The 12,998-nt window shown below is 41.0% G+C and overlaps 2 protein-coding genes across 2 annotated transcripts; both read left to right on the top strand.

Annotated features, from left to right (window-relative positions):
- Positions 1 to 1,435: 1,435 nt before the first annotated feature.
- Positions 1,436 to 2,871, top strand: LOC105234201 (achaete-scute complex protein T5). Its single transcript, XM_011216487.3, has one exon. The coding sequence runs from the start codon at positions 1,581 to 1,583 to the stop codon at positions 2,508 to 2,510; it is 930 nt and encodes a 309-aa protein (XP_011214789.3). The 5' UTR covers positions 1,436 to 1,580; the 3' UTR covers positions 2,511 to 2,871.
- Positions 2,872 to 11,505: 8,634 nt separating this feature from the next.
- On the top strand, positions 11,506 to 12,667 carry LOC105234198 (trypsin II-P29). The gene is made up of 3 exons (XM_011216483.3): positions 11,506 to 11,875; positions 11,942 to 12,215; positions 12,297 to 12,667. The coding sequence occupies exons 1-3, from the start codon at positions 11,553 to 11,555 to the stop codon at positions 12,639 to 12,641; spliced, it is 942 nt and encodes a 313-aa protein (XP_011214785.2). The 5' UTR covers positions 11,506 to 11,552; the 3' UTR covers positions 12,642 to 12,667.
- The last annotated feature ends 331 nt before the right edge of the window (positions 12,668 to 12,998 follow it).

The raw sequence follows: 12,998 nt of genomic DNA on the forward strand, positions 1-12,998 counted from the left end.
GGCCTCACTAACGGTACCCCTTCCAGTGTCTCATACCGTGGGAGATCCAAATGCTTAGAGTGTAACCTTACCAAAGTGGTAGAAGAGCACAAGAAATGTTTCATTGTTTACCTGATGTATTGCTTTTAATAGGTCCTGCAGGCGTGTGTCGCCATCAGACTGCGTCCAGCGAGTTTTCCAAACACCTTTCTCAGTCCTTTTGATCGATTGCCAGTAAGCACTTTGTAGATTTACGATAGACCGCTTTTTACATGACTTAGGTAGATCTATCCATCGCGTTTTGATTTTCCTTGTCATGCTCCTGTCCAGATGGTCCTATGACTAACATTTTCGGGTGACAGCCGAATCACTTTTGGCAATCTCGTCCATGATTTCATTACCTTCGATGCCTTTGTGACCTAACACCCAGTAGAAGGGCAATCGCTGAGTTCTGAAGTAACGGGGTAAAATGGGGGGTATAATTTTGGAGAAACATTTCCTCTATCCTGTTAAAGTAGATATCATAAATATAAAACTTGGATCCATTCTGAATGATTTTGAAATCTTGGATCTTAACCGTGGCATCGATAATCCGAGAAAGTTTTAGCCAACTCTAAGGGTTCAGAGATTGTATGCTAACAGTTTTCATATCAGAAACCAAGCATCTATTATTCGCAGCTATCAATCTTAAGGTTAATGGTAGGAATATGTATTGCTCTCCGCTAAGAATATTTAAACATTTCGAATATTTTTTCTTAGCCTGACTGTTATCATATGACCACAATAAAATATTTATAATCATGTGAGCATTTATTATTTTGTTTCTAACCACTTAGTCCACATTTAATTCGTGCTAAAGATAGAAAAAAAGGTTTGGCACGCGTTACTCAGCAATACCCTAGCAATACACTCAAATCTTAGGAAAAAACTCAACTTAAGCGCACTTGAAAAAATGCGTTAGCCAGGGAATGTTGAACCAGAGAACATAAAACATAAACCAAAATAGCAAATATCACAGTCAACGCTTAAATCAGAGAGCCGAGAGTGAAACGATGATGGTGAGCAGCAAATTCAATTTCCATACAACTGTTCCCACTGCACAGAGCAGTGAGGAGAACGAAAGTAGGGGAAGTAAGGCAGTAAATTAAACTAAACGAAGAGAAGCAATCAAAGGAAAAGAGCAGCACTGATACAAAGAGATGAGAAGAGCACACATGCTAAAGAAAGATCAACACATTGCTGGCGCTGAGCACAAAACCTAACCAACAACCCTCAAAGCGAAGGATCGCCGGATGCTGTAGCTGCGGCTCCCATTCGCTTGAATACAAGTAAGCGCAAACACAGTAAATGAGTGTTTCGCTCTTTGTCTGCAGATTCCTGTGGCGTTGTGGTGCTACAGGTAAGAAACGGAGAATTCCTGTGCATTTCCCATGCATTAACCGCGGCTAAGGTGCACGAGGAAAAAGGTACAAATAGCGCAGCAACGGCAGGAAGGGCATCATTCAGCCACCGAGCGCGGCAGTGTCAGGACAGCTCGACTTCAAGTTAAAGAAAATTTTTCTCGAAACAAATTTCGTTCAACATATCGCAAACAAGCAAAAATGGCACTCGGCAGCATCACCAGCAATAGCCAACATCCCTACCAAAGACCGCAAACGACGCTGTGCGGCACAACACGCAACATGTACCAGTCACAGCCGCGTGCCATCGCACCGGCGCCACACACACCGCCAGCCGCAACGAAAGCGCTGGACGAGCAATATTGCGCCAACGGCACCACACTCGACTCCAACAATCCCTCGGTGGTGCGGCGTAACGCACGCGAGCGCAATCGCGTCAAACAAGTGAACAACGGTTTCTCGCATCTGCGCCAACACATACCGCCAGCGATTATTGCCGATCTGAGTAACGGGCGCCGCGGCATTGGACCCGGCGCGCATAAGAAACTCTCCAAAGTCGATACGCTACGCATGGCTGTTGAATATATACGCCGTTTGCAGCGCGTTATCGACGAAGTGGACGGCAAGCGTGCGACTGTGTGCGCATCAGCGCCACCACAAACACCGATTTGGTCCGATATGCCAAGCAGCGCGCACAATTCACCACCTCCAACGCCACCCAAGAGCAATATGCACGCAACGATGTTCGCTGATAAAATACAACAACACTATCAAACACTCAACTATGCCGATAACATGCAACAACAGCAGCAGCAGCAACAACAACACAATCAACTTATTAACCTCAAGTATCAACAGCCGCTAATGCCGGAACAGTATTTCCAACAGCATCCTGCTTTGGTATCACCAGCTGGCTCGGTCAGTTCGAGCACCGGCAGCGACTACAACAACTCTGATGCCTCATTATACTACACACATTCACCAACTGCCTTGGCGAGTCCAACGCAGTTTTCGCTGCCTCTGCAAATGAAATACGAGCAGCAACAGTACAGTGAGGAGACCGCGGCGTGTAGCTCGGGCGAAGAGGAGGATCTGCTCGACTACATCTCGCTGTGGCAGGATGAGGTGTAAGGTCGGCGTCCACTGAGTTTCGCTCTGCAAATCGAGTTAGCCACTAGTCAGCTGCCGCAACTGACCGACCGTACGCGTCGCTAGCGTCGTAATTAACCAATGACTGAAACGAGTATTACCTCATTTGAAACTTGTTAGTATTATTTAGTCGTAATTATTTATTTTCTCGAGTATTTTTTTGATGAGCGTTTGTACAAATGTATGTTTAACTATTGTGCCTGTTTCTAGTTTTAAGTTTTGTTAATTTTAAATTAATTCTAGTTTAAGTTTTAGCTTTAGTAATGGAAGACTATGATTTAAAAACAAATTTTAGATTTAATTGCAAACCAATGGAAGACACTAAATATACAAACCTACAAAATATTAAAACAAAATTGTTTTTACCGTTTAAATTTTTATTATCCTTGGAATTTTGAAGTTGATTATGGAACCAAGGATGATATTTGTACTAGCTACAGAATATGTATTAAGTTTCATAATCGCTTATATGGACTCACAGATTATTGGGAAATCTGAATATCTGAAAAACATTATCTCTGGGATATCTCAGAACAAAATGTTGGTATCTCATATTGCTGTGGCTAGGAGAGTTTTTGTGAGGAGAGGTCGCAATAGACCTAAAGTCGCGGTGCATTCTTCGTGTCTGAATATAATCTCAAATTTCATGTTCTTTCTCTTTAGAACTAATAAAAAATTGTTTGCTCAAATTTTCATCTTTTTTTTCTGATTTCTTTGCGGCTCCATCAAGTAAAACAAAATGGGTTTAAATCATAACAGCAACCACTAAAATCATAAAATGGAAAACCCATTTCTATATATAAGTTACGAAAAAATCCCGGAGAGTTGTTCTCAAACTTGTTAATAATTTTCATTTTCATAAGAAATTAAAATATTTTCAGTCCATTTTCCAATAGTTCTTAGTTCGGAATACGTGCCAAAAGCCGCCTTCATGATATTTGATCCAAAATGGTAAGGGTCAAAGTTTAAGAAAACCAGACGAACGTGTGTTATTATAAAATAAGAAAAAAAAACGTTAATTTTGGTTGCACCGCAGTAAATACAAAATAATCTTTATAAGAACTTGATTCGAATCGTTCAGTTTATATTGCAAAAATGAGCAGCTTCTTGTAGAAAGAAGGAAAAATGAAAATTTTAGAATGATATCTCAACAAACGAAAGCCAGATCACCCAGATCATTTTCAATTTTCGCCACAACGACGTCACAGTGATGTCCAACGCTTGAGAACGACGTGTGAGAGACTAATTTTAGTCTTCCTCAATTGATGCGCTAGCGGCAGCAATATTCTCGATACTACGGGCACTTCTTTGTCTCACTGGCACGGGAACATTTTGTACCATGCCTGTAGATTCAAATTATTCCACCAGACGCTCAATTGTTAATCTCTCAGGACGATTATGACAATCATACATTGGACGTAGCGTTCTTAAAGTTGAAGCTACAGACTCCGAATTTCGGTAGTAATTTCGACTCGTTGTTGGATCGTATATCTTTCCATGATGAAATGGCAAAGAAATGTCAGAAGAGCGAAAAAAAATATGCAATTTTTTGCTGTCCCTTTCGGTCCACGTTTGTAGCTCTGTTTTGAAAATCCCTATACAACTTTGAATATTGACGAAAAGAGCGGCTTGGTGTAGAGGATCGATACCTTGATAGGAAAGTTCAACATTTGGAAAGAACATTTCTAAAAAATAGGTCTTAATATCATATAATACAAAAAATATGCTGAACCATAACCAAATGAAATAATAAGATTTGTCTTTTGCTGGTTCTGAAAAGAAATAAGATCAATCGGTTTTCTCTTACGAGACTTGCAAGTACCGTTGGACTCCGTGAGCCCATACTATACAAATATTCATATATTAAATCATATATAATTTTTAGTACATTAGTTTTTACTGCAAAGATGATGATATTACTTTAATTTTAAAAGAAATCAGAATAGGTATTGAATCAAGCATGGATATACAGTGGAATGATGAAGAAGATCAAGCTATAATTTCAAAAGGCAATGAAGATCTGTTTTTGAGTGACGTTCTAAATGAAGTCATGGTAGGAAAATCGTCAAAACGCGGTTCTTGAGGAATCGAGATTACACAATCTGACTCATTAGTGGATCCATTAGCTGGTTTTTCTTTGAAGTTTGGGACACGCCGACACAATTTTTCTTGTCGCACCTTGAAACTATGTTTTGTTGAAGGAACCATATTTAATTCAAATTTGTATGCGGTACAAAGCAAGAAAGCACTTAATCAAAAAGAAGTGAATTCCTTGCATTTCTTGGCATCAACTTCTTTATGGGTTACCATCAATTTCCAAGTTGGCGACATTACTGGAGTACGAGTGAAGACCTGTCTGTACCTACAATATTCAAAACCATGTCCCAACAAATTCGACTCAATACTAAGACTTTTACATGTAAATGATCGTTCAAAAATCCCGGAAAACCACAAAGAACGGCTATAGAAAATAAGCCCTATGATTGACGCTCTGAAGAAACGCTTTCAGCAAGTGTATCACGGAACCAAGGAGTTATCAGTTGGCGAATCTATGAGCTGAAGCTCCATTAAACAATATTGCGCCATTAAACCCATTAAGCGTTTTTATAAATTGTGAATCAATATGACTATACTAACAAGCCAAGGAAAAGATGAAATTGTGGAAGTAAAATACGAAGGATTTGGTCTCAAGGAGAGAGTGATTTTGTCCCTCCCAGAATATGAGTGGGGCAAGAACAAGTATGTGTACTTTGATAATTATTTTACCTCCGTTAGACTCCTAGAGTTCCTCCACACTCAGAATTAGGGGCAATCGAAAAGGACTTCCTTCAAACATGAAGCCAGACAAGCAAATGAAAAGAGGCGAGTTTGATTCACGATCAACAACGAATGGAGTAATTGTTTTTAAATTGATAGATAAAGCATTAATGGAATGAGAAACCAATATTATTGACGTCTAATTTTTTTTTCCAATGAGCAAACTACAGCCAAGAGAAGAGATCGAAAAGGCCAGGAAATACATGTTCAATATCCAACTGTTTTTAAAGAATGCAACTCATTCATGGGTGATGTAGACCATGGAGATCAGCTGCGAAGTACTTATGGGATAGGCAGGCGATCTAAAAAAATGGTGGCATAGATTGTTTTGGCGGCTTTTGGCAATAACACTCATTATTTTAAATATTGTATACTGGCAAAAACATGAAAAAATCACTCTGCTGGAATATAGCCGTTCCGTTGGTCAGAGCCTAATGACGCACACGGATATTGGTGCCAATGAACGAAGCTTGGGTCAGACGCCAATACAGTGAAGCAAAAAACGTCGTTGTAAGAGTGCGTCGGTTGTAACTGTTGTTCGATTCGGTAACTTATGAGATTATAAAATATTAAAGTTAATCGTGTTCTGAACATATTCACTCACTTTCAGATTGTTGTAAATTTAAGTATCTTTGAAAAAAGTTTCATGCGAAATTTAAAGTAAAGCAACTCATTTAAACTTAAGATCTTGTGCCAAGATGTTTCGAGAAAAACGCGTTAATTCAAACAGTTCTAGTAGCCACGACTCTGAGACGGGTTTAAACGGCTATAAAAGAGTTTGAATTCCTTTAAGAGAAAGATACGAAAAACTGATTTTTTTCCATTATTTTAGACTGGAATACCCCTTTAATGTCGGTTAGAGGAACAACGCCTGAAGCGGTGAAACTCGAAAGAAAAGGAATATGAGAATTTCGAACAACTTTCGCGCTTCTTTTCAAAAGTGATACTGTTTCTTTGTGAATAAATTGAAACTTAATATATTATATTGTTATTGCAATTAACTTGTTAACGAGGGTTATCGGGTTAACGTCGTTATTAACGATCGCGTGGGTGCATCGATTTGTCATATGGGTTGTTAAAATATTTTATTGTCGCAAATTAAAGAAAGTTTCCCAAACGTAAAGCGAATATGGGAACACACAAGCGCAAGTATCGGTAAATATAAGCTATAGCTGTATATTTGTATGTATTCATGTATATACATATGTATGCATGTAAATCTGTGTCCGTTAAAGCGCCGCGCTGCAACAGCATTTAGCAAGTGTATTTTATGTGATTCCTTTGTAATGGGGAGCAACTTAATTTACTTATCTACCCTCGAGATGTCAACCTTTTCCGTTAACCGCATTATTTGCATACGAAACAACAATAATAACAACGACACGAACATATACAATATCAACAACAAATTACAAGCGGTGTTTCGCGATATCGCTGAAGAGGCATCAACAGCGCGCAGACAATCGCGGCAACGAGAGACACAGAGTGAACTGTAAATTTGTAAGCAATGCGCCGGCGCAGCACAGGAAGCCACATTTGCACACAGTTGTGGCAACTTAAATGATTTCCAATCAGTGCTCGGGCAGCAAAGTTGACTTACTGCCGAGTGCGCGGTGAGGCCAGCAGCGCGCCGGTGGTGGCTGAGCGGATGCTCATGTTCGCATGCGCGACATAATCGACACGCAGATCTGCGCGGCGACGACAAAAGCAAATGACAGCAGCGGTGGCAGGAGACGAAACAACAACAATAAAAACAACAACAAATATTACGCAGCATCAGTAGCCGCAAATCAGTTAAAGCCGCTGCCAAATCAGCAGCAATAACAAACACAGGCAGCAGAGATAAACAAAAAAACATAATCAACAACAAGAGCGCAACATTTAAAAACAACAACAAGCTGGATAGTGGCAAAAATAATGTCAGCGAAAGCTGTGCAAATCGGCGGCTCTCAGCGATTTTACAACAGTTTTGCGATTTGACTGCCTTTGCCTTCAAGTTTAAGCGAAAATACAGTGTTTGTTGTTGTTATTGCCTGCAACAAGCCTGAACAGCGTGTGCACAGCAGCAATAATGTGTGCAACAGTTGTTAGTGGTTATTGACGATTGGCAATCGCCTGCTGTTGTGGAGCATTGATAGCCTTTTGTTGTTGTAGAAGTGGTTGTGGATCATGTTGTTGTTGTTGTTGTTGTAGCCGTTGTCAATTGCAAAGATGACAAAATGCGGGACAATTGGCTGGCAGCAGCAGTTTTTGCATAAATATGTATTGTTTTTGTTGTTGTTGTTGCAGCTCATCTACATATCGATTTCAAAGCTTCCGTCTCAACAATGCCGAATTCACCGTTGAGTTACGTGGAATCAATGCGCATCGATCGCGTTGGTGTTTGTCCACGTTGCACAGCTGTAAAGACGTGCATGTGTGTGTGTGTATGTGTGCATTTCGGTCACAGATGTGAATATTTTAGACAGTATTTAAAGATTTTCTTATTTCCGTATTGGTAATGAGCGGTGAGAATATAAGTGTGGACAGATGAGTATAACAATTTTTCTCGAAAAAGGGTTCAATTAAGTAGTTCGAGTAAAACTCCTTTTTTCGTTTTGTTTGGCCGGAAATGTTGAGCCACATGTAGTATCTACCATAAGGACCAGAAGCTATGAAGACTGCATAGATCTATTCTTGAATATCTACAGCAGCTTGTGTATGAAATGAGCAGAGCAAGACCAGGAGGTAAGCACGAAGAATACGAAACCTCCGGCTGATACCGTTTTGAATACCGTTAAAACCGACCTGACGAATAGACTAAAACTAAATCCATACGATTTGTAGTGTATTCCAGGCTGACGTCGCAGCCATCACGGTAGCAGATTTGCTGCTACGGAGTGCATCCACCTTCGGAGAAGTGACCATTCACTCAGACAGTAGAGCGGCAATACTAGCCGTGAACTCATTCACAGTGCGTTCAGGGTTGGTCGAAGAATGTCTAACGTCGCTACCTCTAGCAGCTTGAGTTTTGTGATTAGACTGGTATAGGTGCCGGGCCACAGCGGAATTGCAGGTAATTGCAAAGCTGATGAGTTAGCAAGGAAAGGCACCCTAGAATCTTTATCGGTAGAATGGGAACGGATCGGTGGATTCGTGTGTTCTACTACGAGATAGCTGGGCCACACGGATGCTAGTCCAACGCTGGGTTAGCATCGGTACTTGTGCGATTGCAAAAGCCTTCTGGGCCAGGGTAGATCGCAGGAGATCTAATGATCTCTTAGCCCTCAGTAAGGCTAACCTCTCATTACTAGTGTGACTCTTAACATGCCACTGTCCTACATGCGGTAGGAATGGGTATCTTACCGGATGCTGACTGTAGAAATTGTTTGGAAGAGGATGCGGTAGAAACAAGCCAGCACTTTCTGATTGGGAGGTCAAGACTTAGACACTTGGCCATACCTTTGGACATCCCACCGAACTGGCGGGTGTTGAAGTTAAGCGTCTGTGTAACTATGTATTGGCTACAAAGCGTTTCGCCAATCTGTAAGCCCGAACACGGGAGTTTTTTTCAATGGCATCACAAATGACTACATTATTAGTCTACGTGTGATCTTTGATCAGCTATCTAACCTAACCTTACCTAACCTAACCTAACCTTCAAAAGTTAATTTTAACATTTTTTGTCTAAATATGTGTGAGCCGAGGTCATTTCGGATTTTTTGGAAAAAAAGATGAAAATTCGAGAAGGAAGTTTTGAGATATTTTTCTCATTCTTTTCCAATCGGCAGATTCTCGATCGAGCATTGCTAAAATACAGCTTCTACAACTATTAAGATATAAGCTTTGCTACGGGCGAAGAGCGCACTAGACCTCTTGTGAACTACTCTCGTCCAGAAGAACTTCGTGACTTTCCAGTTACTTGTAACTGACCAGATCTTGCGCTCACTTGTGGCTCAAACTTCCCTTAGTGGATTGCAAGGGGTCAGCAGAATTCCTATTCGTTCCTATTCTGTAGCAACGGAGACCGATGTAGAGGACCTATTAAGCTCAACAATCATGCAGTTTCCTGTAATTCCGCTGGAGTCAAGCATCCAATCCAGAGTAATCATGAAGCAATATTATGCAAAATATAAGTAGTCTATACCACGGGCACCGACCTGAAGGCTATTATCGCCGTAGTCACCACTCCGAACAAGGCGGGACTCTGGGGTAGAAGATCTCTCGGTAGGAGGACGCTATAATGGCCAAAAGGCTTGAACTTGGAGTTGGTAGATAGCTCCCGACAGTTCACTCATCTACCAGCCCCGCAACCATTGATCCATTTCTGTCCTTCAACGACTCCGATCCATACTTGATTCGAAGGTATATGAGCAGATAAAAGACTGTCGGAGCTTGGCTCGGCTGCCTGTAATCCAATTATGTTGGAACGAAATCGATATGTATGAGAATTCTAAAGTGACCAGGCTCGCAGTCACTTAGTGAGTCAGCTTTTCTGAATCTCAGAGCAACTTTCGCAACGACACACTCTTTGAGAACAAGTAGTCTGAAAAATTTCAGTAAATAAAAAAACCTGGATAGTAAAAAGACTATGAAGAGGAAGGATATACTCTTGGCTATATTGCTTAAAGTTAAGATCAGAAATTCTTACTTAGAGTATGAAAGCCCAGTTAAGTGGGATTACTAAAATACATACGCACCGACTGGATTCGTAGAGAGTGTTCCTAGCTAACGAACGAGCGGCGTGGCAGTTGTATCCGAGCACATTGAGAATCAGGACAACATTTCCGTGCTACTGCTTCTGTGAGCGGTGCAAGTCGAAAATGCGGCGTTCGTTAGAGCAGAGGTTCGCGATTAAATTCTGTGTGAAACTCGGTAAATCTGCGACAGAGACTTTTGATGTGATCAGTCAGGCTTACCCAGATGTTGCTTTAGCAAGAAGTGGTATGTTTTGGTGTCACACCTGCGACTTCGACAAACACCGACAATGTGACTAGTGTGCGCAAAGTTTTGAACTCAGACCATCGACTAAGTACTCATTCAATTGCCCAGATATTAAATTTATCAAAATCTATGGTTCATGACATGATGATGATGCTCTCGAACATGCAAAAGGTGTGCGTGAGGATGGTCCCAAAAGTGCTCACTGTCGACCAGAAATTGCGGCGAGTTTAGGTTTAAATATGTTTGAAAGTGACCCAAAATTTTTGAATAACCTAATTACAGCTGACGGATTAGGTCATGGATCTTTGAGTATGATCTCGAGACAAAGAGCCAATCTTCCGAGTGGCACATGCCGGCAGAGGGAATCCAAGCAGCATGCATGACGCCTTCAATCAACAGTCTGTGGGCGGTACATGCGTGAAGTATGGGGCTGACAGATCGTAATAACTGCAGGAAATGTCAAAGCAAGGCACCAGAGAAACACTGAGATATTGGGAGAGGTATAGATAGTGAGGCCGCATAATATTTTCAAATTCGCTGGCATCCATAAGGATGACTACTTCTCATGAACTACGTAACGGCACTCTGTCTGGCTTCGCTAAGGACCAAAATGTGTCTATACGTGGCTCACGAGCCTACCAGACTAACTTAACGTTTCTTATCTGCAAAAGAAGAGACCAATGACGCATGAGGATGAAGTATTCAAAGAGCAAATTCTGAGATAAACAAGTTTAGGTATGGGTCAGCGATCGTGATTTGATCGAAGAGAGAAATGAAAATTCAGTCCCGGAGCTTTTCCTATGTAAGTTCAAGGGTTAATAAATAGTTCCAACTACTGTTGAATGAGACTTCTTGTCTGCTTTGAGTGCTCTAAATGGAATTGTTGACCTTAGATGACATTTGCAAAGGAAACGTCCTTACATGACGATTTAAAATGCAATCAGCGGAGGGCGGATATATACATATTAATGGAGTCGTCCTTTATACAATATATAGTTCGGCCGGTCGAAATAGTTGTGGCAGTTAAAGCGAAAGCTACAAGACGAGCTTTCTGACAAGGAAATGAGATATTTTTTTTTTAGCAGACATCACATAACATACTTCTAAGACTAAAATGATGAAGTAAGCAGTTTGAATATCGCTGTACGGAATTCTAAAGTAACTATCCCCTTGAACCTACAGCTTTGTATAATTTTTCGTGTTTTTTATTTCACAACTTTGATTTTTTGTTGTGATTTTGTGTTTCAACGTCAGAGCTTTTATGAGTTTTGTTTTTACTGAAAAATGTTTTTATTGAAATTGATTTCTCAAAAATTATGTGCTATAACAGTTATAATAGTTTTGTCGCTTACATCATTAGCGCTGTGCAACCAACAATTGAGCAAAGCTTATCCAGGTGTGCACCACCATACCGATGATCTTGAGCGGAGTAGAGGCTATAAATTTCTAATTACTGGCGGCTATCGGCCCAAAGTAGCGAATCTGACAAAATATTTAGTTTCGATAAGTCATGCGAATTTTAAGAAATTTTTTGGTGACGCACATTTCTGCGGCGGTGCCATCGTCAAACCGAATACCATTCTAACTGCCGCCCATTGTATAAGCAAGTAAGTGCCTGCACCTTGAGCTTAAATCAACACAATAAAGCTCGCAATTATTTACATTCGACATAGGCGTTTGTATGGCTTTCAAATGTTGCGCTCAATTATCGTAATAGCTGGTACACCGAATCGTCTGCAGAAAACCGAACACACACAAATTATGAAAGTGAAACGTGTTGCCGTCTATGGCGAGTCCAAAACCGAGAAGTCCGTCGATATTGCGGTTATCATTTTGCAGCGCAACATACGCATCGACAATGTGACAACCGGTGTATTGTCGCTCACCGATCATCCGTTGCGTGCTGGTGAAAAGTGTACCGTACTCGGTTGGGGGCGTGTATTCGATGTGAGTTCTTTCGACATGCTATATGGTTTTTGCGTACATCTCCGTTGAACTTTGATTTGTTTTGTGTTTCTGCGTTTGCAGCACGGTCCGATGCCGGCCACTGCTTTGTACGTGGATTTGGAAATTTGGTCACGTCGGAAATGTCAATCGTATAGAAACTTCTATGCGCCATCTTTACTATGCGCCGGTGTGCCCGATGATCCCGAGCGCGATTCATGTGCCGGCGATTCGGGTGGGCCATTGATATGTGACGAGAAAGTAGTGGGTGTTGTTTCATTCGGCATCGGCTGTGGCACGCCCGGCTATCCCGGCTTTTATACGAACGTCTACAGGTACTTGGATTGGGTGAGGGCAAATCTCGCGTACAGATTGCATATCAATTATATTTTAATGGTCAAATGTATATTTTTTTTATGGTTATTGTAAACTCAGCCACTTTGAAGAATATACAAAATTGGATATCATATATATTTTAGTTTGCTCTTTCAGTGAACTGTTTTCTTTTCTAATATATTTTCGTTCAATCTCACTCTTTGACTTCCACACTTTTACCGAGGTCCCAACAGTTCCTGACCGTTAGATTCGCTATTTTGATGCACTATCGTAGAACCTCTTTAATCTTCTCGTTGAAATCTTGATCGTTCTCATCGGGCTTGGTACTAACTCCGTCTCCGATTCGCCTAAAAGGGCTATCAGCTTGGCCAACTCGTCAGCTTTTTCATCGTCGACAGTGATCCAAGTGGAGTTGACCTGCCAGTGCAATTAAAACCTTCCTGCTAACTA

This window comes from Bactrocera dorsalis, chromosome 4, assembly GCF_023373825.1.
Source record: "Bactrocera dorsalis isolate Fly_Bdor chromosome 4, ASM2337382v1, whole genome shotgun sequence".
NCBI classification, from domain to species: Eukaryota; Metazoa; Arthropoda; class Insecta; order Diptera; family Tephritidae; genus Bactrocera; species Bactrocera dorsalis.

What these genes read in the sequence shown, in the direction of transcription:
- LOC105234198 (XM_011216483.3), top strand. Translation starts at nt 11,553, where the DNA reads ATGTTTTTATTGAAATTGATTTCTCAAAAATTATGTGCTATAACAGTT. An exon ending in GCCGCCCATTGTATAAGCAA is followed by an intron (nt 11,876 to 11,941) that starts GTAAGTGCCTGC and finishes CATTCGACATAG; the next exon opens with GCGTTTGTATGGCTTTCAAA. An exon ending in GTTGGGGGCGTGTATTCGAT is followed by an intron (nt 12,216 to 12,296) that starts GTGAGTTCTTTC and finishes CTGCGTTTGCAG; the next exon opens with CACGGTCCGATGCCGGCCAC.
- LOC105234201 (XM_011216487.3), top strand. Translation starts at nt 1,581, where the DNA reads ATGGCACTCGGCAGCATCACCAGCAATAGCCAACATCCCTACCAAAGA.